The sequence below is a fragment of the Bos indicus x Bos taurus genome, chromosome 28 (assembly GCF_003369695.1).
Source record: "Bos indicus x Bos taurus breed Angus x Brahman F1 hybrid chromosome 28, Bos_hybrid_MaternalHap_v2.0, whole genome shotgun sequence".
In the NCBI taxonomy this organism is placed as follows: Eukaryota; Metazoa; Chordata; class Mammalia; order Artiodactyla; family Bovidae; genus Bos; species Bos indicus x Bos taurus.
The window spans coordinates 24,077,627-24,105,530 of NC_040103.1; the positions used below are offsets into that span (position 1 = coordinate 24,077,627).

Below are 27,904 nucleotides of genomic sequence, written 5' to 3' on the forward strand. Positions count from 1 at the left end.
TTAGGTCATATTGGATTAGGACCCACCATCAAGATCCAATTTTAAACTCAACGCCTCTCTAAAGACCCTACTTCAAAATACAGTCACATTCCAAAGTTCTGAGGGCTTGGGCTTAACATATGAATTTAGGAGGAACACAGTGTAGTCTTCAACAGCCCTCACTTACAAATGATACAGAAAATATAAAACAAACATCATCTTTTAAAATATACTTTAGAATTTTGTTTGTTTGTTAGATTAACAATCACAACTAACTAGAGCTTGTAAGTAATCTTGGAGCTATTAAGGAATGATAACAAAGCACATGTAGATCCCACTCCAATTCCACTAGCTCTCTAGACCAAACAGATGGCATAACAGAGCAGATATTTACATGACGAACATATAAATAGCTGTAGCTAAATGTCCTAATCCAGAAAGCACATTTATTCCCAGAAAAAAAAAAAAAATATATATATATATATATAACTTAAACACATCTAGGAAAAGATCACACACTGAGAGTAATATCAAATATTAGTTTCTTTCCATTTTTACTTACCTCCTTAAAACTCAAAATCAAACAAACAAAAAACAAAGCAAGTTTGGACTCTACCATTAATTTATTCAACAAATATTTATGGTGCACCTGCATGACAGTAAGCTTCATTCTACTGAGGGGAGAGAGAATAAACAAACACAAAAATAATTGTATAGCATAGTAGTGGTTATTGACGTGTGCTGTGAAGAAAGTAAACAAGGGTATGGAAACAGATGAGAGATGGGAAATATAGATTTGGTATCAGAGAAGGCCGATATGATTAGAGAATAAGGACACCAAGGAAGTAGAGAAGACTTTTGAATATCTGGGGGAAAATATTTCAAACAGAAAGTGAAAGGTCTGCCAAATCAATTTTTGTTGGTATGTTCCAGGAGCAGCAGGAAGGCTAGTGTACCTCCCACAGAATGAGAGGAGAATATAAAAGATGAGGTCAGGCTGGCAGGCTACTTTGAGAGAATAGACAAGATTGGGCTGGGATCTGGGAGAGGAGTGAAAAGTACATAGGAGGTTGTTGCAGTAGCCCCAGTGGAGACCACCTTGGCTTGTTCCAGGGAGCAGTGGTGGAGTTGTTGAGAAGTGGCAGAATTCTGGTAAATCTGAAGTGAGTCAACAGGGTTTGCTTATAGATTGTATATGGATTATGAAAGAAACAGGAGGTCAAAATAACTCTATGGCGCATAACCTGAGCAACCAGGTATAGAGATAATACAACTTTAAAAGAAATGAGTAGGGAAGAGGAATCAAGAGTTGAGCTCAGACATTTTAGGTTTGCCTATTAGAGTTGCTAAGCTGGAGACTAGTATACAATTCCAGAGTTGAGAGAAGTTATGGACCAGAGATTTGTTTATTATGACTTACATTTTCATTTTAACTACTCATGTATCAATGGTTTTGCTAGTCTTAATAAAAATTTCAAAGATATTTGAGAACACTGTTTGTTTTCCAAAGTCATGAAACAATGAGATCTCTGAAAACAAAGGACAGCTAGAGAAGTTATAGGACTTAGCTTTGGGCACTCCCAACATTGAGACGTAGTTATCCCACAGGATACCCAACCATGAACTCTATTAATCCTAGGATATATGGCTTTTGTGATTTTAAATGTAACTGTTTGGAAAAGAACTTTTTTTATACACAGCAATGATTCAGAGACAAATGCAGCCTTCAGTAAAAAATGTAAAGTTAATGTTAATTATAGTCTCCTTCTCTTCAAATGTTTTCAAAAATGAGGAGAAAAATTATCAAGATGCTGAATTAAGAAAACCAAGGAGAAATTAAATTCATGCTCCTATGTACACCTAAATCAAGCATTAATCATTCTGGTGAATCAATAACCAATAGTTTTAGCCAAACTGATTTAAAGAAATGCTGAGCAAGAAAAAGCAAAAGGATAATTGTTTCCATCAGTAACCACTGACTGCTTGAAAGAAACAAAATAAGAAGCAAAAAGTCCAATTAGCCCAAAGCTGGCCCTAAAATCGAAAATGGGTTGATCTCATAAGCTGTAGTTCAAGCATATCCACAGGGCCCCTTGGTCAATCCAGTCCATCATTCCACTTCCAGCAGTGATTGATGTGGGATATGGTTATGACCCCTAATTCTCTGTTCCAGCTTTTTAAAATAATCATTTATAACCTTTTAACCATAATATTGAATAAACTATGCCAGTATGCTTTGCTAACACAAAATCATGGTTTTATATGAATTTAGGTGCTACTATCTGTCACCAAATTATCCATTTACTCTAGGCCATCAAATTTACTCCTGTTCTATTCTAACATAAAACTCTTTTTTATTAAAGATGTCCAGGGAAAAATATACAAAAATCACCTGCTTCAAACATGAATAAGAAATAACAAACAAAAAGCCAGAATGACCTAATGAGATAGTGATTAGATTTGTAGGACTCCACAGTCAAGATTTTATAACAAAATAATATGGTTTGAATATAACCCATCAGCGATGTAAATGATGATGTTCAGTTTAAAATTGATTAGGTCGTGTCCATCTTATTTCTCATGATTGTCTCTAAATTGAGAAAGCCATTTTTGCCTTATTTTTTTAAGTTAAATATTTAGTCACCAATCTTGAACCCTTTTGGCCAATGCTTGATTTATATATCTTAAAGTTCCTTCTTCAAAGCATTGGGATATTTCCATAGTCCTTTAATTTTAAAACACCATCAATTATAATATATACCATCAATTTAACCACTTCTTTTCAGAATGCAAGTGTAGATAATATTTTGTCAGTAATGAACCTGTCAAATCCAAGGCTGAGCCATGAGTCATATTATACAAGGAAAGGAGAGAGCAGAGGAAAAAAAATACTGTCTTTGAGTTTCAAAGCTCACTTTCTTGCAGTCCTAAGCAAGAACAATTGTGAAAGCCATTAGAGAAACAGAAAACTATTTTCTAAATTTATTACCTCCCATTAGCAGAAGCTGGATTTGATAGACTAGAAAAACATAGAGTCATATGAAAACGATCTGGTAAGACAGGAAAAAGAAGTAGGGACACTCTCCTTAACTAGCCCCAAGAGACTATGGAAAGAAGGAGCTCAGAGGTAAGAAACACAAGCAAAATACCCTTCCTTATTCCCCCTCTCTGAACTCACCCATACTGGGTTGGGGTCGGGGTAGGAGGCGGGGGGAGCGCTCTTTTAGCATGATTGTGGCAAACACTGAAAGCAGAGGGATTTGGCTCCATTCAGTGGCAACCCACTCCAGCCTGGAAAATCCCATGGATGGAGGGGCCTGGTGGGCTGCAGTCCATGGGGTCGATAGGAGTCGGACACAAATGAGCGACTTCACTTTCACTTTTCACTTTCATGCATTGGAGAAGGAAATGGCAACCCACTCCAGTGTTCTTGCCTGGAGAATCCCAGGGATGGGGGAGCCTGGTGGGCTGCCGTCTATGGGGTCGCACAGAGTCGGACACGACTGAAGTGACTTAGCAGCAGCAGCAGCTTTGGGACTCTGGAAGAAAACTGCCTCAAAAGCTGCTGTGAACAAACCCTGGGGTAGCCATAGTGTAATCTTGGCATCACTGTGTAAATAGATAAAAGGAAGGCCAGTTTAGCTTTCCTAAGCCACTCTTGATTCCCATGAAGTATGGATAAGACCCAGACCATCCTAGATACCCTGAAAGACAATCAAAGTATGACTGAATTGAAGATTGGGGGGCTTTCCCTGAGCCCACGATGGTGAGAACCAAGGTAATCCTACAGCAAAGACTGAGAGGTAGAGAGATAATGCCAGACACTTGATGGAGGATGTAGGTGGGACTTGGCATGAAGTACCATCAGGGCCAAGGTGAGGTTAAGGCATCTGTGGAGAACCATGGACCTTAAGCAGGCTGAAAAGAGCACTCTACAAACTTTATCAGCTATAGACCGTATCAGAAAATGCACAGTGGTGCCCAGAGGACTCATGCATGGTAGTGGTCACCCCTCAAAGGTCACCATTCAGGAGAGCATTCCAGACCAACCATCCAGCAGTAATAGACACTAAGTGTCCAAAGGTTACCACGGGGATCCAAAGGCCCCATCTCCCATCTCCATGAGCTCACATAAATAACACTCTTCACTCCAACCACACATTTCTGATCCAAAGAACCTGAGTAGTTACCAGAAAGGAGGATTTATATTGCTGAATCATACCAGTTTGCCAATCTTATTGGCCCAGTCCAATTTAGACTGAGAGATTTATCCCAATCTCCAGGGAATGGGAGCTTATGAGGAATATCAAATCACTTATGGAAGACAGAAGAGCTTAAGTGTACTGTGGATAAATCTGTGATCCCTACAAGTATCAAAAAGGAAAACTACATTAAAATGTTCATATCCATTCTATGATGCATTCTAATTTCAGAAATGTTAAAAATATGAGAGGGAGAACGCAGAAAAATGTGTCTAAACTGAAGAACTGCAGTATCTTGCAAGTCAGGGTTGAGAATGCAAATTGTTTCCTAAAAGAAAAAAACTCATGAAAATCACAACCACATTTGTTAAGCCTTAATTTACAGAGCATTCAGTACTGTGAATATATACATATATATATATATGTACAGTTGACCCTTAAACAACACGGGTTTGAACTACAAGTGTCCACTCAAATGTGGATTTATTTCAGTAGTAAATACTACATCTGAGGCTGCCTGAATCCACAGCTGCGGAACCATGAATACCTAGGAATCTCGGATGCAGAGAGCCAGCTGTAAGTTATATGCAGATTTTCAATTGCACAGAAGGTATGTACTCCTAACCCCTGCATTGTCCAAAGGTCACCTGCATATACGAACTCAGCTATAACAAAGTTAAGCAACTTTCCCAGAGATTATATATACATGTGTGTGTGTGTGTGTATATATATGTGTGTGTGTATATATATGTGTGTGTGTGTATATATATATGCCGAGACAAACTTTAGGATGGTTCCAAACATCCTAAAGAAGAAGCACCAGCTCTTGAAAATGTCATTTCTCAGGCCGTGCTTCCTAGTGTCCAAAAGCCAGTTTCTGGGTAGGACATTATCACTTGGCATGAGACTAACCACAGGCTTGGAGAGAGAAGGAAGTGAGGGTGGCTAAGTCTAAGTCAAAATGTGGGAAAGGTAAATCTTCTTAAGAAGAAATGCACTGGTCACACAAGACAATCACTAAGAAATCCCCTTCAAAGACTCAACTGCAGAGCGATGAATGAGTATCAGTTAGGACTCTCCTGGTGACTTCACCACGTACACACCAGCAGGTAACTAAAGATACAGGGCAGTGGTTTTCAACTCTGGCTACACAGGTTGCTATTTAAATTTGAAATTTACAATCTCCTACACTAGCTTCTCAAACTTTAAAGTGATACAAATAACATGGGACCTTATTATACCATATATATATATATTAGTAGAACAAAGAATATATTTCTAGTTGGTGATTTAATACACCTTTTCTTTTCATGGTCTATAGTTTTTCTTTTTATATTTTTTAACACCAAAAACATCTTGTATGGGGCATAGCTGATTAACAATGTTGTGGTAGTTTCAGGTGAACAGCAAAGAGACTCAGCCATACATGTATCCATTCTCCCCCAAACCCACTTCCCATCCAGGCTGGCACATAACATTGAGCAGAATTCCAAGTGTTATACAACAGGTCTTTATTGGTTATCCATTTTAAATACAGTAGTGTGTACGTATTTGATTCAGTGGATCTAGGACAGGGTTCTGCATTTTTTAAGAGTTTCTAAATGAGCCTGTTACTGGCAGTCCATGGACAACACTCTGGCAGCAGCAAAAATTTCTGGGTAGAACATTATCACTTGGCATGAGACTAACCACAAAGCCTGAGAGGCTTCCAAAAATACTGTTAATGGGATCCTACTCCAGATATTCTGATTTGATTGGCTTAGCTGTAGGCTGGGGCTATCAGGATGTTTATAAGTTCCTCAAGCGATGCCCTTTTGCAGCTAAGGTTGAGAAAAACTGGTTACAGGTAATTGCAAAGGTAAACTTCGTGTGATGTAATACCACACTGTAATTTCAGACTTGTGTATTATGAATCTCTTCCCTCATTTGCAGTTCCTCCACCTAACGCTGGCAAACAAAACATGCCTTGGGTACTCAGAATCCTAGCGTCCACCATAATCTAATCCATACATAGATCTATATCACCATAATCTAATACCAAAACACTATAATCTAATCCATGCATAGATCCATAACATAGTGCCTTGCTGGATAAAGGATAGCTGCAGAACATGGATCCCACCTCTCAGCTGCAGTGATTTTCCTAGAGCTGCTACTAATAGCCCCACTGGGATCTAGGAGAACTAAGCATATCATAAACAGAGCTGATAAAGGAGGTTTCCCCCAGGAATTCCTTACAAATTTATTCAAGACGGACACTATCCTACCCTATTAGAAAGACAAAGAAGGGGCACCATTCTGGGGCAAGCTTTGCTCCAGGAAGCAGAACCATGCTCACCACTGGCTGATATAATTGCTAGGCTGGCAATTTTCACACTGTAATCACCTGGGAGCTTTAAAAATTACTACCTAGTCCTACTCCCAAAGATTCTGATTTAATTAGTTTCCTGTGTGGCCTGAGCGCTAGGAGGTTTATAAGCTCCCCCAGGTGAATTTAATGTGCAGTCAGGGTTAAAAACCACTGGGCTAACAGGAGCTCAACACTAAGAGAAATTTTCTGAATTGCCTAGTTAGTACTCTTCCCCCAGTGAGGCTTTTGTGTCTCTCACAGGGCTTAGCCACCAACCACTCCATCATAATTTATCTCACAAGGGCTCTCAACTGTGTGTGAGACATTGCACATTTCTTTTCCTTCCTTAACCAGTGTGAGTGCAGAGTATCTCCATGAGGAAATGATCAGTCTAGAGCAGGGGTCTGCAAATTAAGTACCAAGAGCCAAATCTTGCCACTTACCCTTTTCTGCAAATAATGTTTTATTGGAACACAGTCACATCCACTTGTTTATATATTGTCTATGGCTGCTTTCAAACTAAAGAAGAGTAGTTATAACAGAGAATCTATGGCTGTTATTGGGCTGCACGCCACAGGCCAGCAAGCCTTGTAGTTACCCATCCTCCAGACTGAATAAAAAGTCAGTAGACAGGGACAAAGACATCAGTGGTTTATTGGTCAGAAAGATCTTACACAAAAATTCCTGGAGAAACACCCCACCTTTACAGCATACAGTGGGCAGGACATGGCAGCAGTCTTCGCTACTAGGGGGAGAAGGAGGCCACTGTTTATGTGGGGAACTGATGTCAGGTGCGATTCTCAGTTAACAAGGACTAATTAAGCCCTATAATTAAGAGGATTGGATCTAATGTGAGTGAATCAGGGACTGGTCAAGAAGGAGGGTCTACAGAAAGCAGAGAACACCCATCCTGAATGGCCTAACCACACAGCTATCGAAGCTGAAACTACTATCTGGACCCGGGCACAGAAGAAGTTTACCAACCACTGGTCTAGCGATACGGAGGTGTCAAGCTGCAGCAATATCTTCTGGGACAAGCTGAGTGTTCTAAAACAGACCAGGGGATTCTATGAAGGGCAGAATCATACCATAAGCAGTGAAAACGTCCACATCTTGGAGTATATGGACATCTGGGGTATATGGACAGCTGAATCACAATTGCTCCCATCAATCTAGCCGTTTCTACTAAGGCAAGTGGACCTGGACTTATCAGTCTATACCACCTGGTTGCCTACACAACCAGTTTATAAGAAAAAGATCTTATTTCACAGCTAAACTGGAAGTGGATATCTGTGAGATCAATCAGAATTTGTGGAGAAAAAGATTGAAAGAAAAAGTATTAACAGAAGTGAAGTGGATCAGAGGTAATCAGAGAACCCAGAACAACAAGGCAACAACATTGGTGTATTTTTTAAAAATCAGAGTCTGATAGAATAAAAGGTCTAGGAAGCAAGCTGAGAGGAAGCGAAGTATGTTCAGAGACAGATATCTGTCCACAGCTAAGTTCAAAGCTAAAAAGTTCTGGTGGGAGCGGGGGGGGTTTCCCTTGCATGTTTACCATGCACATTCCCATGGACTTGTGCTATTTTAATCAGCTACTATTTTTTCTTATCCTTAGTTTAAGAAGTGGCTTCTTTTTTCTCAACTATTTTGTTTCTCAAGGAATATTGTAGCCTAACAACTTTCCCATGGGAGCAGTTTTCCAGCAGTAAGAGAATGCAGAAATTGAAGAATTCACTTTATAAGAAACAACTCAACTATACTGATCATCTTAAAATTTAAAACATTAAAGAGGCAGAATTAAGTTTATTTCTTCATCCCATCATACAAATAACATCTTTATACTTACTATGCTTTGCACATGTAAGTACTTAAAAGATATTTAATTTACTAACTTTCAAGGTTACTTGTTAAGATTATAGTCAAAACTCCAATATTTGCTTTTAAAGTAATCTACAAGAACACTATATGTGCTCAGCCCTGTCTTTGAGATTTTCTTGGAACCTTCAAGATTAATTTTGACATGAATTCTATTGATAGGATAATCAGCAAGGATGCAAAAAAAAAAAAAAAAGAAGCTTGGAGATAAAATCAATGCAAACTAGTACAGCCACTATGGAGAACAGTGTGGAGATTCCTTAAAAAACTGGAAATAGAACTGCCTTATGATCCAGCAATCCCACTGCTGGGCATACACACTGAGGAAACCAGAAGGGAAAAAGACACGTGTACCCCAATGTTCATCGCAGCACTGTTTATAATAGCCAGGACATGGAAGCAACCTAGATGTCCATCAGCAGATGAATGGATAAGAAAGCAGTGGTACATATACACAATGGAGTATTACTCAGCCATTAAAAAGAATACATTTGAATCAGTTCTAATGAGGTGGATGAAATTGGAGCCTATTATACAGAGTGAAGTAAGCCAGAAGGAAAAACATAAATACAGTATACTAACGCATATATATGGAATTTAGAAAGATGGTAACAATAACCCAGTGTATGAGACAGCAAAAGAGACACTGATGTATAGAACAGTCTTACGGACTCTGTGGGAGAGGGAGAGGGTGGGAAGACCTGGGAGAATCACATTTAAACATGTAAAATATCATGTAAGAAACGAGTTGCCAGTCCAGGTTCGATGCACGATACTGGATGCTTGGGGCTAGTGCACTGGGACGACCCAGAGGGATGGTATGGGGAGGGAGGAGGGAGGAGGGTTCAGGATGGGGAACACATGTATACCTGTGGCAGATTCATTTTGATATTTGGCAAAACTAATACAATTATGTAAAGTTTAAAAATAAAATAAAATTTTTTAAAAAATCAAAGAAATATAAGTAAAAGGTATCATGCTCATTCAAAATGGCCCCTAAAATGACAGAAAACAACCACAGACAAATGATAACTTTTCTGAAAGAAACAAAGGAAATTATATTCTAGGACGCTAAGAAGCCAAAGGAGGTCCTCTCCCTGCTACCTGGAAGTCAATCAAATCTCTCTGTAGAACAACGGGAATAAACCCTTTGGGCATCAACATCTAGACTGGGGTATATCAGAGAAGTCCTCCATTAGAAGTCAAAGAGGAAAGAAAAACATGGTGCTTAGAAAAAGAATTAGTGTCTAGTTTGTCATCTAGACACTTAAGACAAGGAGAAGAGAAAAATTAAGGGAAAAGCTGAAAGGGGCTGTTCTCAAAGGAATTTCATGTGATTCTAGGTACACATAATTCATTGGGGCATATGTGACAGAGTGAAGCACAGTTTGGAAGAAAGGTATTTTCTCCTCTTCTGAAAAAGCCCAGTATCATTCTGCTACTTTGAAAATTTAGAGGTACTGAGACCTTGGCATGTCCATTTCCAGTCTTAAAAATGGGCATCTTTGGCAGTTACCTTCTACACATCAACTAGAGGAAACCAGGCAAAGTGGAAAAACATGGCAGATAGACTAGTTTGGGAGAACTGATGAGTCAAACATCAGAGACTTCAAAAACTGGAGATGAAGGGAAGAGCAGAAGAGAAGCTTTACAGGAAAATCTCCTATAATAAGTAAGTGAAGGCCGTTACAAGAACCCTTGATTACTGCCACTAATGGAACTTCTGAAGTTTCAGCCACTGATGAACAGGTAGGAGGCCAGGGAATCAGCTGACAAAGGAAGACAAGCATCAGGGCTATACGGTAGATGCTCAAGGAAACCGGAAACTGTGAGGCCCCACAGAGGCTATAGAGTATTATTTTGAGACTAGTTTGTGGTTTGGAAATTGGACGGATCCATTAAAACCATGGGAGCTAGGAAACCTTATTGTCCCTCAACAGCATGAGTTTGTGGATGCAAACTTGAAAATTGCTCCAACAGAACTCTCCTCCATATCTCTACTTCTTTCTGTGTGTTGCTCGGCTTTGCACACGATATAACTGTTTAATGCTGGGTAACTGCTTAACTATACCCAAAGTCAATTCCCAAAAGAGAGGATGGCAATAGGACCAATTTACCATCATACCCCAGAGGCAGAGCTCTCATGCCAGACTGCCTCACCGGCTTCTTGCCAACCTATAATTGTCAATAAGTCAGTTGCCCACCCTGATAAGGTCAGATGTGATCAGAGTGGAAAGGTGACTAATCAGATGGAGACTTAATGAAAAAAGAACCCCTGAAAAGGTAGCAATGGAAAAATCATGGTTTTCAGGGCTGTTCACAAATATTCCCATCCTCCTGGGCACAGAACAAGATCACACATCTAGCATCCCCACTGACCACATGACTTGCTTTGACAAAAGCAATGTGAGTGGAACTGACATATGTCACATCCAGGTGGACAATTTAGGAGCCCTTGCATGATTCATAGTGTTCCCTTTCCCTGTTGTAACCATAGTGGAAATAAATATAGATGGAATATACATTAGCCTGGTTCCCTGCGTGCCTAAATTAAAGCAGAGACCTCCCAGCCAACTCACTTTAAACATGTAGCTTGAGCAGGAAATGAACCTTTGTTAAGCCAAAATCACTGCAGATGGTGATTGCAGCCATGAAATTAAAAGACGCTCACTCCTTGGAAGGAAAGTTATGACCAACTTAGACAGCATATTAAAAAGCAGAGACATTATTTTTCCAGTAGTCATGTATGGATGTGAGAGTTGGACTATAAAGAAAGCTGAGCGCTGAAGAATTGATGCTTTTGAACTGTGGTGTTGGAGAAGACTCTTGAGAGTCCCTTGGACTGCAAGGAGATCCAACCAGTCCATCATAAAGGAGATAAGTCCTGGGTGTTCATTGGAAGGACTGATGTTGAAGCCGAAACTCCAATATTTTGGCCACCTGATGCAAAGAGCTGACTCATTTGAAAAGACCCTAATGCTGGGAAAGATTGAGGGCAGGAGAAGAAGGGGACAACAGAGAATGAGATGGTTGGATGGCATCACCAACTCAATGGACATGGGTTTTGGTAGACTCCAGGAGTTGGTGATGGACAGGGAGTCCTGGCATGCTGCAGTTCATGGGGTCACAAAGAGTTGGACACGACTGAGCAACTGAACTGAACTGAACTGAACTGAAGCCTCAAGAGATTTGGAGGTTGCTTTATCATAGCATAGCCTAGCTTATGCTGACTGATAAAAAATTGAGCAGATATTCTTAAACTTGACCCAATGCATATTATAGAGTATATAAAAGCCATCCCTAAGGGACTCCCAGAAATAGATGTGAAACACTATCAAAGTGGAAACCACGAAAAGGCTAAGAGGTCCTACAAGAGTTAGAAGTGAGAGACAGTGATAATGTTTATTACTATTGATCTAACTCTATATTTACCACTTGAAAACATGAAATATATTTACGTCAGAAAATATATTTGAACCTTTGCCCCTGCAAAAGATCTTCTGTCTTCATTGGAGATAACATTATGAGGAGCTTGTTATTGTTCTTAAGAGATTTTAAATTAATTGTTCTAGCTCACATTCTACATGAATCTGACACATAGAAAATTATATTCTGTGGCAAATAAGATTATAGATGGGTCCATTATGTAACAACTGTAGCATGCTTTAGCAGTTTATATCTCCTTCAGAGAGTATACAACATAGAGATGTAAATTCTTTTAATCGCAATTCTGCATAAATAGACTTTCTGCACTGCATTGCCAAACTTGGATCTTGAAAGTGATAAAGTACAGATGCCTACAGTTGCAATCATAAAAATGTAATTGCTGAGAAAAAAATTATTTCTGATCCATTGGAGGAATTTATTACAGAAGGATGCAACTGTGTAAGTTATCACACATAGAAAATGAAAGTGAATGACTGAAATATATCCCAGCCTGAACATCCCTGCAAAATGACCTAGTGATTTACCTGTGCCCAAAAGAAAAAAAATAGATTAAAGATAAATCAAGTTTGGTGGGAAAGACTGGTAACTATAAAAAGAGCAGAATAAAGATTTATGAATCAATGAATTTAGAAGTCAGAGTGACATAATAATATCTATGACCAATTACTCCAAAAATTAAAATGTAATTTTGACTTTGAGTTATATACAGAGATGGTAAGTAATTTCTGTGGAACCTTGAAAGCAAAGGAATATAACATGAAGATAAATAATGACAAAAGGTGAGACTTTTTTAATGGGATTACTAAATGATAACTTTATCTGGTGGCATTATGAACTTAAAGATCATGTTCCAAAAGAACATTCTTTTGGAATGTTTTCCACTATAATTAGAGACTATATTACATGCTTAAAATAAACAATGTAACAATTTCAAATTAAACACTCTGAAAAAAAAGAATGTGATGATATATTTAGTATGATGTTATTCTAGTAAAAAATCTTTAATTTAATGGAATTTTTTATTGTATTGATAGGTAATACATGATCAAAGTGACGAGAAGGTTGTTCATCAAATCCAAATTAATGACTCTGACTTTGAAATGTACTGGTTTTTTGTAAGGAGAATCCCATTATAATGAAAATCAAGAGCTTGGGCAAATAATTTTATTGTACAAAAATTCTCTTTTTAACATGAGACCATTCTGTGGGTGGCAAAGACAGGGACTTCAGTGAAGTTTCAGAGTCATCTAATATCAATTTCATACCAGATATTAGTATCTTATAGACTGCCAAAGTTCATAATTAAGCTATCATCAGTGAGGCACATGTTTTAAATCATCTTTCCAGTAGGAGATATGCTAAGTAAAAATATGTACAAAGCTTACTCTTAGAGCTACTCTCCTCCCCACCATCCACCTCACAAAGAAGACAAGCAGAAAATGTTTAAATCAGAGGTAAGGTCAGTGTCATTTCTCACTTAAGAAACCCTAGAGTACTTCAAGGCCTTAGAAAAAGGGACAATTTGTCTTAGGGGATATGATGGAAGGTAAGTCTAAAGAGGAGTTTTCTCATAAATTTGGGGTTAAAAACAAAAAATTTAAATCTATACTATAGTGTAAGTTTCTCCCAGCTCTACTCTAAGAAAAGCCAATAAATAAAACCTGGGCTTACATAATAAAGTCAGAGAATCATTATGCATATTATCAAGGAATTATTCACTTTATGGAAAGATTTTTATTATAGAATAACTTAAATATCTGCTTTTCTCATACATTTTGGTATTTTAAAATAATTTCCTATTTGACAGATGAGCCACCATGTGCTCTGAGGCAAGTCACCTAAATTCTTTAGGCTGTTTCTAGTTGTTTCCTTTTCGGTGTAATAAGAATGGTTTTAACCATGCTGCCTGCCTCACTCAGTTTTCATGACAATTGAACAAGATAATTTGCATAAAGGTACTTTCAAAACTGCATATGCATATTATTACTTTTTTGCTTTTTAAAGAGAATCTGGGGAGGAACTTTCAGAATGTTATCATTATTATTACTAAATAGATACCTTCATACACTTTAAAACATCTTAAAAGACAATTTTGGATAACATATCATTCTATAAAAATCAAATCTTTCCATTATTTATTTTTCCTATGTTCTTAGTACTTTTGCAGTTACTATTCATTGTAATTTCCATGTTATCAATACCTGGATTATGAGAGGCTCCAGTAGTTTCTCTACAGTGAATGTCTGGACCCGCAGATCCTGAGGATTGATACTCAGTGTGATTGGTGTTTCAGCTGACATGCTGCCTGTGCACAAAAACAAAAAGACATTTACTAATAAAGAAAAAATACTTTCTAGAGGAAAGCACTAATGAAAATCATAGCATATGTGTGCTTAGTATTCACGCACCTCCTCCTGCTATCAGCTGTAGCCCTCAGAGGACAAAGGTGGCAAGTCCACCAACAGAGATACAAGATATTCCCCAACTGTTTTCTCAGGTCATGTTTCTGGGCTTGGGTCCTCTAACAAATTAATTTATGCTGGTTTGTTCATGACTAAAATTATAACCCAGCCAAGGTGAGTTTGCATTTGATCAGGAGTCTTAATTAAAAAAAGAATGGCTGAGTTGGTGAGAGATATCTTGCAGCAAACACATGCTTTGACTTCCACGAAATCATAAGCACTAAGGCAGCTAGAGCCCATATTTTGCCTGTTGTTAATGATCATTCAGATGAGGAATCAGGTAGGACTTTGGAAGACATGATACATCTCTCTATTTGGGGAATCATTTGAGGGTTTTGATTTGAAGAAGAACGTTTTGGGCAATTTACTTTCCTTTACAGAAAAGAAACTAACATAAATTGGCATCGTTATTATAAAAAGAAAGACAAATCTTCATATTTGGGCAAGACAAAATAAGAAAAACATTGCAAACCATTCTTTCAGACCTTAATATAAATCTTAAATGTTGGTTCAGTGAGAATTTTCAATAAGAATACATATATAGCAAGTGACCATGTATAGAATTTCATAACATATTCAAAGTAACACATCAGCCATGAAGACTATTACCCAAATTTCTAAGCCCACAAATCTATATTAACTTATTCACAGTCAATAATCTTCCAGCAAGTATTTACTGAAGGTTCACAAGATAACAGTAAGAAACACATCTGTACTATATATAACTTGGCTTATTATTAGCCTATAAACTATTATAGTCTATAGAAGTATGTGTTACTATCAATGCACAAATTTTTCCATTTAGATGTTGCCTATTTTCTTTCAAAGTTTCTTCCAAACTTTCTTCTACGTTTCTTATTTTCTTACAAAGTTCATTTGTAAAACCAAGGTTGGTTTTGGTTTTACAAATGGACTATGGAGATAGATGAATAAGTGACAGAAAGAATGACACATTTTCATGAAATCATGTTTTATCCCAGAATCAGTCCTTTCAACACTCCTCTCAATCTCAGGGATTCTAGGAAAGAGTAGTGTTCTTTTTTCTATACCTCTGCCTCCAACCCCTAAGGGAAGTCAGAATCTCAGGGTAGGGTCCATGTTCACTCCAACTCCTTGCCCGAGAGTCTGCACCTATTCTCCTTCTACCTTTCTCAGATCCCACTGTTTTAGTTCCACATAATCAGCATCTCTCTACCCTTCAGCCTCTCACGCTCTCTCACATCCTTCCCCTGGATCCATAAATGTTTTAGTGTATATATATCCAAAGATAATCATGATCTCTTCATGTACATGTAACTGAAAAGATCAGTGCTTCACTAAGCCTATACTATATGCCTGATACATGTACAGAGAGAGAGATGCACAAACAAAACCACCCTGTACAAAAAAAAAAAATCTTCCTTATTGGCTCTTTTCTTGATGTAATTTAATTCTTAGATAATAATACTTGGTTAAATAGAGGCAAATATTATAGAGCCTAGAAACCTTCAGATCAGATCAGTCGCTCAGTCGTGTCCGACTCTTTGCGACCCCATGAACTGCAGCACACCAGGCCTCCCTGTCCATCACCAACTCCAGGAGTCCACTCAGACTCACGTCCATTGAGTCAGTGATGCCATCCAGCCATCTCATCATCTGTCGTCCCCTTCTCCTCCTGCCCCCAATCCCTCCCAACATCAGAGTCTTTTCCAATGAGTCAACTCTTCACATGAGGTGGCCAAAGTACTGGAGTTTCAGCTTTAGCATCAGTCCTTCCAAAGAAATCCCAGGGCTGATCTCCTTCAGAATGGACTGGTTGGGTCTCCTTGCAGTCCAAGGGACTCTCAAGAGTCTTCTCCAACACCACAGTTCAAAAGCATCAATTCTTCGGCACTCAGCCTTCTTCACAGTCCAACTCTCACATCCATACATGACCACTGGAAAAACCATAGCCTTAACTAGATGGACCTTTGTTGGCAAAGTAATGTCTCTGCTTTTCAATATGCTATCTAGGTTGGTCATAACTTTCCTTCCAAGGAGTAAGCATCTTTTAATTTCATGGCTGCAGTCACCATCTGCAGTGATTTTGGAGCCCAGAAAAACAAAGTCAGACACTGTTTCCACTGTTTCCCCATCTATTTCCCATGAAGTGATGGGACCGGATGCCATGATCTTCGTTTTCTGAATGTTGAGCTTGGAGCCAACTTTTTCACTCTCCACTTTCACCTTCATCAAGAGGCTTTTTAGTTCCTCTTCACTTTCTGCCATAAGGGTGGTGTCATCTGCATATCTGAGGTTATTGATATTTCTCCCGGCAATCTTGATTGCTCTCCAAATATATGCCACATGGCTACATTCCATGACTCTCTTACTACAAAAATGGATATATAAAGTATTCTTGAGAATAATAAGACTCTGCCAAAGACTGTCTCCAGTGACTCAACAGAGAAATTTGTACATATAGTCAAAATTGTGATTTCAAATAACTTATAATCAGATAAACTCATAATTAATATTTATAATTCTTTCATATATCTTATTAAAAACAGATAATTATGCTGAAATTTTAAAATGAAACAATTATGACAAATCTAATAATTTAAGAAAGCATTTAAGTACAATCACATCTCCAAAATTGAGTATACTATTAAAAATACTAACACTGTACATACTAATCACTTTTTGTATAGTATCAAAACATTTTCTAGTTAACTGAGGAAACTGATTTGGAGATCAAGGCAATAATAGGCATCAAACTGCAGAATTTTGCAAATGAACTCAAAGCAAGGTCAAATCTGACGAGTTTTTACCAACCTTTTGTAGCCATAATGCAATGTGAATCCAAAACTAAAATCCTGCTAGGGTATGGGTATTATAACCCAAGGCATTTGCACTTCATAATCCACAAAATTTTAAGAGTTAGAAAGTATCTCTGAAACAATTCAAGGACACCTCCTACAGCGTCCTTCATTTCAACAATGTACTGGGAAATGAGATGCTCACTATACCATTAGATGCCAGTGATTACTTTTATAAAGTTCTTCCTCTTGTTGAGTTGAAATCTGACATTTTTTAACTTCTAACCCCTAGAGATAGGTTTATAAAGTGGGAAAGGTTCAGGTTTGGAAACAAGTAGACTAGATTAAACCCCAATTTTCAGAACTTAAGTGAGGAAAACAAATCTCTTGACAACAGTAATAGATGTCTCCAGGGGTAGTCTGTAAGGCGGAACAAAGTATCATGTGGATACTTCCTTTCTCCCAGGTTGCCTTTGTCCATATGCCTACATTTTCTTTACTCCACTTTATTCCTTGCTTTAAATTGAGCTTATAGCAATTTAAAACTCATTCAGTTTAACAAGTATTTCACTTTTAAGTGAAGTTAACTCTGAGAGGTCATGGGGGATACACATTCTATTAATGCTTCAGAAGAGTCCATGAGACCAAGGTGATGTGTCTTCCCAGAGCTCATATATACCCTTTCTGACACACTCAGTACCCCCAACTCTCTACTTAGTCCAAGTCCACTTCCAATGCCTATGCCAGCCTCTTTCTGCAACCCAAACTTCTAAGTGCAAATGACAACATGCCCATCCCCATACCTGAGAGGTAGCCAAGAGGCCGCTGTTTGCTGATGAGTATTATGGAGCTCAGACATGCAAGTTGTCCATTTGCATGTACCCAAGGCCTCTCAAGTACAAGATAGAGCCAGAAGTGGAAAGGAAAGGAAGCTGACCATCAGGGGCAGCACCTCATTCTAACAGGAAACGTCAAGGAATACAAGAATTCTAAATCCAGATCTATATCTTTCAGGTCAATTTGGAGGTATAGTTCTCAAGGCAGAAAGATAAGAGGATAGAACCTATTTTAGCAACTTGTTAGCTTTATTTGTAGCTTTCACATATGTAAGTATGGTATGCAGGCCTCCATGTATATTTTCATTCTGCTGACTACAAATGTTAAGGACAGAACTACCCAAACTTTCTAGCACTCCATATCACCAAGTTCTGCCCTTTTAGTCAGATTTGCTCTTTCATTCTATCCTCAATCTTCTAAAACATGCAGTTAACACAGAGGTACAGTAAAAAGGCATCAGTTCTTCCACATTTAGGGAAAGACTTTCAAGCTTCTGCAACAAAATTACTTCTCTTTTCCTCTCTGTTTCCCCCTCATTCAAATACTCTCTGTTATTACTTTTCCTTAAGTTTACTTGTTTCCATGCAAGAGTTGTTATTCGCTGCATATATTTCTTTACTCCTTTTATTAAAATTATTTTTGTGAACATTCAGCATTACATTCATGAGAAAATAAACAATTTAAAAACTCAAAAATACAACAAAATTCATAATTTATTGATATCTATGAAGATTAAACTGTTTTTCCATGTACCTATGTTTATTATTACTTATTTATTATTGACCCTTTCTCATGTGATTTTTCTCTAAGTAATCATTATACATCATCTCTATTAACATGGTTCTTTCTATGCCCTAATTATTGTCACAACATTAACACACACACACATGCATATGTGTATGAACACATTCACATGCCTTTGATGGCTTTATCTGAGAATAGATTTCTTTCCTTCAAGTTTAAAGTGCTTTGATGGTGTCAACAATTCTTCTATGAAAAGTATCTTTGGGCTTCATGAGATCCATTTGGGATCTCATATAGTGAAATAGAAAAGGGAAATACTTTTAGTAGGTCACAATCCCCACCATCTTCAGTGGTAAAGAATCTGCCTGTCAATGCAGGAGATGTGGATTCAATCCCTGGGTCAGGAAGATCCCCTGGAGAAGGAAATGACAACCCACTCCAGTATTCTTGCCTGGGAAATCCCATGGACAGAGGAGCTTGGCAGGCTACAGTGCATGGGGTCACAAAAGAATTGGACATGACTTAGTGACTAAACAACAAAAAAATCCCATGATCATTACAAATGTTAATATTAGCTGACACTGTACTTCTAAAATATCAGAAGAAAGGGTGAGCAACTAATTAAGGGTTTCCAAGTACTGAGATAGCTTCATGAAAGAGAACATTTATTTTAATTATCATTAAAAATTTCTATTGAGTACAAAACAAAAGTAGGCTTCACTCTCCCTCATCGGCATCCCGTAGAAGGTTTAGCTGAATGTGGTTAGGAGTAATGTGAAGGAGTGGAACCAAATGTTAATTGACCAAAGGTTTAAGTAAAGAAAAGGAAAACGGGGCATGGGGGATTTACTGCATAATTTAATCACAATTGATTTTGTATAATTAAGTCTTAGCTAGAGTGAAACCAAATGGAAAGGGGACAACTATAATTTTAAAAATTTCCACTATAATGTCTACACATAGCTATTTTCCAAGTGTACCTCCATCCCCACCCCAAACCCCCATTTCCATGCTTCCAATGCAATCATCTACTGGATTGTTTGTCCTGTCAAGAAAGAAATACACACATCTTTTACTCATTTGGTGAACAAAAGGAACTTAGGTTTGTCAGAGTCAATAAAATCAAGCAATTGTCTAATAATTGAATTTCTCTCTTTTCAGATGTTCTTCTTACATTTTACAATACTTTCCATGTATTTATTTAAGATCAATAATCAGTGTAAGCTCTTCTACCTTGCCTTTTGGTCAGTTATAAGACCTAAGTGATTTGAGATCAGAGGCACCCCTAGACTATAGGGCACCATTCATTTATTCACTAATTCAACTTATATTTATTGTTTCTACTTTGTGCTAGTCATGGGAAAGGAGAGAGCATAAACAATAAACCTTATAACAGTAACATCATTTAGTGCCTTAGAAAAAGACATGCTAGCAAAAAAAGAAAAACAGAGTAAGTGATAAGAGAGTTGGGAGCAGACTGCAATATTAAATAAGATAAATATTAACCTCAATGAGAAGAGTACATTTGAGCAACGACTTCAGGAGGTTAGGAAATTAGCCAAGCAGAGGTCTGGGAGAAGAGCATTCTAGGTAGAGATAACAACTGGAGAAAAAACCTAATGACAGGAGAGTACTGTTTGCAGATGAGCAAGGAGGCCAGGGTAAGTGGCTTGGCGTGAACTAAAAAACCATAGTAAAAGAGAAGGTCAGAATGGTAATGGAGTTAGTTAAGGGGGGTACAGGGGGGAAGCACAGATCATATCAAACCATGAGACATCATGCAGGGGTTTGAACACTGGAGAAACATAATCTGTTTTATATTTTGAAAGGATCACTCTGGTGAATAAAAGGAAGTATTGAAGGCAAGAGCAAAATTAGGGACACTATTGGGAAACTTCTGTAGTGACCCCGATGAGAGAAAATAATGGCCTAAACCTGACTGGTGGCAGCAGAAATGAACAGAAGTGGTCAGATTGTAGACAATTGTGAACCAATAGGAATTCTGGACCGATTTGAACATAGGATAAAAAGAATTCAAGATAGCTTTAAGTTTTTTGTCTGAAGCAACTGGAAGGATGGTAGTGCCATTAACTGAGGTAGGGATGCTGCAGGAGGAACAGGAAGATGAAGAGCCCAGTTTGGGACATGAGTTGAGATACATACAAATTTAGGATGTATAATAGACATCCAAGTAAAGATGTTATTAGTAAGTAGGCAGTTAGAGATATGAAAGTAGAGTTTGGGAGAGAAGTCTGGGATCAAAATACAGATTTCAGAGTTGACAACATAAAGACAGATGAAATTTGACAACCAAGGAAGATGTGGACCAGAAAGAGAAGACAGGTCGGAGTCAAAGGATTATTGTGAATGAATGGAAATATAGGCAGCAGTACTCAGAGGTTTAGAGAATTAAGATTTGCTTTGAGTGAACTAGTAAAATCTGAGTCTTTCAGGCAGACCAATTAGAAAAAGCCCTGTAGGTGTTAGCAGGAAGGCCCGCAGTTTGTCCAGCAGAGGGAGGACTAGATTTCAGCTCCACTCAGCCCCTCAGCAGGGCAACAACGCAGCAGCCAGTGTGAGAACCACTGCAGCTTCTCCACTCCCACTGTCTACAAAAGGATTCTTAAATTCTACATTTCATCACCATTGGATCTCAGTAATTAAAAGGACTGGCTTTGAAGCTGGTCTGGGTGAGAATCTAGGCTCTGCTCACTGGTGACTTTAGGCAAGTTAGTGAACCTCTCTAAACATCAGCTTCCTCAGAAAAGGAGTATGTAAAGGCTGTATATTGTCACCCTGCTTATTTAACTTATATGCAGAGTACATCATGAGAAACGCTGGGCTGGAGGAAGCACAAGCTGGAATCAAGAAATACCAATAACCTCAGATACGCAAATACCACCACCCTTATGGCAGAAAGTGAAGAAGAACTAAAAAGCCTCTTGATGAAAGTGAAAGAGGAGAGTGAAAAAGTTGGCTTAAAACTCAACATTCAGAAAATGAAGATCATGGCATGCAGTCCCATCACTTCATGGCAAATAGATGGGGAAACAATGGAAACAGTGTCAGACTTTATTTTGGGGGGCTCCAAAATCGCTGCAGATGGTGATTGCAGCCATGAAATTAAAAGACGCTTACTCCTCGGAAGGAAAGTTATGAACAACATAGACAGTATATTAAAAAGCAGCCGTCTAGTCAAGGCTATGGTTTTTCCAGTAGTCATGTATGGATGTGAGAGTTGGACTATAAAGAAAGCTGAGCACCGAAGAATTGATGCTTTTGAACTGTGGTGTTGGAGAAGACTCTTGAGAGTCCCTTGGACTGCAAGGAGATCCAACCAGTCCATCCTAAAGGAGATCAGTCCTGGGTGTTCATTGGAAGGACTGATGTTGAAGCTGAAATCCAATACTTTGGCCACCTGATGTGAAGAGCTGACTCATTTGAAAAGACCCTGATGCTGGGAAAGATTGAGGGCAGGAGAAGAAGGGGACGACAGAGGATAAGATGGTTGGATGGCATCACCGACTCAATGGACATGGGTTTGGATGGACTCCAGGAGTTGGTGATGGACAGGGAGGCCTGGCGTGCTGCCATTCATGGGGTCACAAAGAGTCGGACATGACTGAGCAACTGAACTGAACTGAACTGAACTGAAGAGTACCTTCTTCAAAATTATCTTGAAGATTAAAATTAAAAATCCATATATTAGTCGTAACTTAGCCCATGCCTCAGACACCTATTAAGAGCTCAATAAATATTAGTTGATATTATTATCCCCTTTTCAGTAGGAATGTAGAATCTACTTGTCTACATTTAGGTTAAAAATACCTCTTTCATCTATAGAGCCTGTAATTATTATTCAAGAATGTTTTTGCTCTTTGTTCCCATAATGAAAGGGCTTAACACAAAGCTTCCCTCTAGTGACTCATTTCATTGGATCTCTTGACTTCAAAATCTAAGGCATATTAATGCCTACATGTGCATTAATTAGAAATGCAGCATGCCTAAATACTCTAAAAAAATTCCTAAGGCACAACAGCCTCATAAAGAGTCTTGAGCCCCTTGAAATCAATTCTAGAGTGAGACATAAGAGGTACGTTCCAGAGATAGGGCTACAATTGTTTTATTTTGTTCGGTTGGTTGGTTGGTTGACTTTTTTAGGATTTTTGTTTTCTTTTGTTTTAAGAATAAAACAGAGCAAAGGAAATACAATAGAATGTATATATTCCAACATTCCCAACTCTTTGCGACCCCATGGACTGAAGCCCACTAGGCTCCTCTGTCCGTGGGATTTTCCAGTCAAGAATGCTGGAGTGGGTTGCCATTTCCTTCTCCAGGTGATCTTCCCGACCCAGGGATCGAACCCAGGTCTCCTGCACTGTAGGCAGATTCTTTACTGACTGAGCTACAAGGGAAGCCCCCCAACAATGCGGTAAGGCTACAACTATTAAAAGTACCACATGTCCAGATTCATGAGACTGAAATTTTTATTTCCTTAACTTTTAAGAATTCTGGATTTCAATATAGCAAAAAAAAAAAAAAATCACATTTTATAATAAAATGTAAATATCTTTAGCAGGTTACAATTCAAACTTTCAAAGGCTTCTTGGAAGCATTTGAAGTTCTTTCTAACAACCTTTGGATAGTAATCTTGCTGGTGTTTTTTGAAAAATAATCAAACTGAGCTCCTCCCCCCAAAAAAATTGTTTTATGGATTCTTTATAAGAAAATACAAATTAAATTAAATTCAAACATTTGTTTCTTCTGTTCATGGTAACCAAAATAAAACTTGTTTCCCCACATACAACCTGAATGAAAGCTGCAAAAAAATATTAAAAAAAAAAATCCAAATGAATGACTTAACTAATATGAAATAAAACAAAGGAAAACATCAGATTCTATTTATATTTAGGTCTTATGTCCTTCTTGTTGTGAATGGCTGGCTAGTCCAATGGCCCTCCAAAATAAAGAAAAAAGTTGTAATTCAATTTCTGATTTAACTGAAAAGTAAGACTATATATAAGAATTTTGTAAGATGACCTAATTACCCCTCTTCTGATACCACACATTTTAAGTTATTTTATAAAATGACAGTTCACACTAAAAGCTCATTCTTTTTTCACAATGGCACACATTTTCAAAATTGCAGGTAGGAAGAAAGGACAAAAATGCCCCATGGTTATTCTGTGTAGCAATGCCTTTCAACTTAAAGACATTTTGTATAAAATTATACCAGAAGTGAGATCCTATCTCATATAAGCCCAGCTTGAAGTTTACCTGCCTGTTATTTAAAAAGTCAAAGGTCTAAACTGGTCCAATTGAAATCTAAGAAGAAGATAATCTAGTATGTGAAATCTCAGAGAAGCTTTCACTGGTTCACCCAGGACAAGAATAACTTGCAGTATACGCATCGAGTTTAAACAACCAGGGCAGAAGTAACATGCCCTTCACATACACCTTGAAAGTGACAGTAGCTTTCGTTGCTGCAGGTCCAGTGGGCCTATGGGTCAATTCCACTCCATAATATTATAAGACAGCTCAAATGTATGTGAATTCTCCTAAGGTCTGGTATTTTTGAAAAGCAGAGAACAAAAAAGAGAATAGCAAAAAAAAGAAAAAAGCAGAATTCATATCAACCTCAATTTGAAGCCAAAAAAAGTCCCATTTCTTCATTTTCTGATTACTCACAAATAAAACCCTGCTTATCAAAACAGATAAAACAATGCCATTCTCCCAGATCGTCCCACTCTGTCCCTCTCCCACAGAGTCTAAAAGACTGTTCTATACATCTGTGTCTCTTGCTGTCTTGCATACAGGGTTATCGTTACCATCTTTCTAAATTCCATATAAATGCGTTAGTATTCTGTATTGGTGCTTTTCTTTCTGGCTTACTTCACTCTGTATAATAGGCAAAACCACAGTCTTTGAAAACACTACATTCATTTTTCCTTAAATCTATTAATATATTTGCAAAAACCAGTGATTTGCAACTGTTTTGAGAATTCCAGATTTCTTCTCTACTTCCAGGATTTCCATTCTTCCATACTCTCTTAAAAGAAGTTTTAAAAGTCTGTGCCACTATTTGCAGTAGCCAGGACATGGAAGCAACCCAAATGTTCATCAACAGAGGAATGTATATGAAGATGTGGTACGTATACAATGGAATGTTACTGGGCCATAAAAAGTAACAAAATTGTGCAGTTTGCAGAGACTTGGATGGACCTAGAGACTGTCATACAGAGTGAAGTAAGTCAGAGAAAAACAAATATCATATAATATTGCTTATATGTAGAATCTAGAAAATGATATAGATGAACTTATTTGCAAAGCAGAAATACAGACACTGACATAGAGAATGGACACATGGAAACCAAGGTGGGAAGAGGGGTGGAATGAAGTGTGAGAATGGGATTGACGTATATATACTACTATGTATAAAATATTAGATAACTAATGATAGCCTACTGTATAGCACAGGGAACTCTGCTCTGTGGTGACCTAAATGGGAAAGAAATTTTTAAAGGTGGGGGCGGGGGGACATATGTATATGTATAGTTCATTCAGTTTGCTATATAGCAGAAACTAACACATGTATAGTGGTAAAGCAATTATACTCCAATAAAAATTAATTTTAAAAAAAGTCTGATCCAAGTTTACTCCCTCTTTGAAGGGGGCCACTAGTGCCCCTCTTTTGGAAAGTAGCAACTTGGAATAAAATCTGGCAAACCTCCGGTTTCTGAGGGAAGGGGATGTTTATTTCCTTTTCCTTCCTTTGACCGTGTACATGTATGCTTAATTCTGGATAGACTTGTGCTTTCTCACTCACACACTGAAGCTCCTTTCTTTCTTGACATAGGCCAGAGGCATCGATGTACAGCAAGTTTCCTTACTCATCAACTATGACTTCCCCACCAACAGAGAAAACTATATCCACAGAATTGCTCATGGTGGATGTTTCGGCCAGAAGAGTATGGCTATTAATATGGTGAGAGAAGAAGACAAGAGGACTCTTTGAGACATCGAGACCTTCTACAACACTTCCACTGAGGAGATGCCCCTTAATGTTGCTGACCTCACATGAGGGGGGTTGTTGTGCTACCTAGCGCCAGCCAGGGATCAAACCTTGGAGGGGGCCAAGAAGCAGCAGAAGTGAGGAGGGAAGGGAACCAAGGGATGGACATCTTGCCATTTTTCTTTTTTTTTCTTTGACTCTTTGAACAAATGTCACTTTTTGAGGCAAAAAAAAAAAAAAAGCCTGTGCCAGAATTGTCCATCTAACCATCCAAGTCCACCATTTTACTACTACTTGTTAAAATTTTCTCCAAGAACTCTGACTATATACCTGTTAGCCATATTTAACTATTTCTAATCCCACATAGTATTTGTTTCTATAGTAAATAAAAGACTTTCTCCTCTGGGTTCCTTCTGACCATTCTTCCCCAGTGTCTTTTGCTAGCTCTTCCTTATCTGCATGCATGTGTGTGCATTCTAAGTCGCTTCAGTCATGTCTGACTCTGTGTGACCCCATAGACCATAACCCGCCAGGTTCTTCTGTCCATGGGATTCTCCAGGCAAGAATACTGGAGTGCGTAGCCATGCCCTCCTCCAGGTAATCTTCCTGACCCAGGGATCAAACCTGTGTCTTACACCTCCTGCATTGGCAGGAGTGTCACCTGGGAAGCCCTCCTTATCTGCTAACTCCTGTTAACTACAGGTCTTACCCCAAGTTCCACCCCTTACATCCTATTCATTGCTCACATTACATTGTTCTTTCAGAACAATATCATCCTGGATTTTCGATTCAACTTAGAACCTCTGATTCAACTGTCCAGACCTCTCACCTAAGCTTTAGAGCTCCTAAATCCACTCCCCACTGAGCTGTCTCACAGGCACCTCAAAACTGAACTCCATGATCTTGTCCTCAAAACCTGTTACCACCATCTTCAGTTCTGATCTGGATTAATTACATCATCACATAATGGGAACTTGCATCCAACCCAGTAATTGGAAGGTCATCTCCAAATATTTTCTTTCACTTTGCCTCTCTCTTCACATCAGATTAGCAGGAAAATTACATAACTTCTATTCCCTTAACTCTTCTTATATTGGCCATTTCCTCTCTATTAGCATTGGTACTTAGTTCAAACCATGGTTAGACTTACTTAGACTTTCCAATGATACCCTAACTGATCTCCCTTCTAGTTTTTCACAACCTCCAATTCACCCTCCAAACTATTCCCAAGGTGATCTCTTTAATATAAAATAAGATAATGTTACACTAATCCCCTGATTAAAACCGTCAACTGTCAAATATTCTTCTTCTGAACACAATAGAGTTTAGGCTCCACTGAATGACTCAAGGCAATTTGGCCTTCCTTATCTCTCCAGCTTTTTCTCTTTCTTTGACCCACTGCCTCCCTGTATTCCATCCATGCTAAAGAACTTGAAGTTCTCTAAATGGACCATACTCTTTCATGGCCCTAAATTTCTATTCATTCTGTCCCCTTTGTCTGGAATAATCCTAATATCCAGTCAATAAGTGCTTGCTCATCTTCCCAACTTCAGCTCAAACAATCTTCTTTACATCTTAATACACACACACACACACATAAGAGCATACACGCTCATAGAGGAGGTAAGCAATGCTTTACTCTGCACCCTATACAGATCTCTAAGAGAATCATCATCATCCTACCATCTCCTAGGATTTATTATAATATATAGTAGAATAAAGACATGTTTACGACACTTCCTCCCATCAAAACTGATGGAAGACAGGAAAACCCAAAATTAAACCTTTATCTTCAAGGAAACTTGTCATTATCCAAACTTACAAATAAATGAAAGAAAGAAAGAGAGAGAAACAAAAGAGGAGAGAACCCAAAAAATGCATATAAATACGGATTAATGAAGGAAACAGAGGAAGAACTCAGTGAAATAGTTATTTGTTGTTGTTTTTCAGTTGCTAAGTTATGTCCAACTCTTTGCAACCTCCTGGCCCACAGCACACCAGGCTCTATAACCCTCAGGAGACATACTGTCTCCTGGAGTCTGTGCAAATTCTTGTCTATTGATCCTATCTAATCATCTCATCCTCCATTGCCCCCTTCTCTGTTGCCTTCAATCTTTTCCAGCATTAGAGTCTTTTCCAGCGAGTTGGTCTTCCTATCAGGTGGCCAAAGTATTGGAGCTTCGGTTCAGCAACAGATTTTCCAATGAATATTCAGG

General features: G+C 38.3%; 1 protein-coding gene and 1 non-coding gene across 4 annotated transcripts in view; one reads left to right on the plus strand and one right to left on the minus strand.

The window, feature by feature from the left end:
• The window catches only part of CTNNA3 (catenin alpha 3), a 1,910,358-nt gene that overhangs the window by 1,837,754 nt on the left and 44,700 nt on the right, over positions 1-27,904 (minus strand). For all 3 annotated transcript variants that reach the window (XM_027530426.1, XM_027530429.1, XM_027530428.1), the window contains exon 2: positions 14,058-14,161. In XM_027530426.1, coding sequence (XP_027386227.1) covers positions 14,058-14,156 — 99 coding nt within the window. In that variant the 5' untranslated portion in view covers positions 14,157-14,161. The remainder of the gene's footprint in view (positions 1-14,057; positions 14,162-27,904) is intronic.
• On the plus strand, positions 25,322-25,464 carry LOC113885646. Its single transcript, XR_003509296.1, has one exon. It is a non-coding gene; the product is annotated as a small nucleolar RNA SNORA67 (small nucleolar RNA).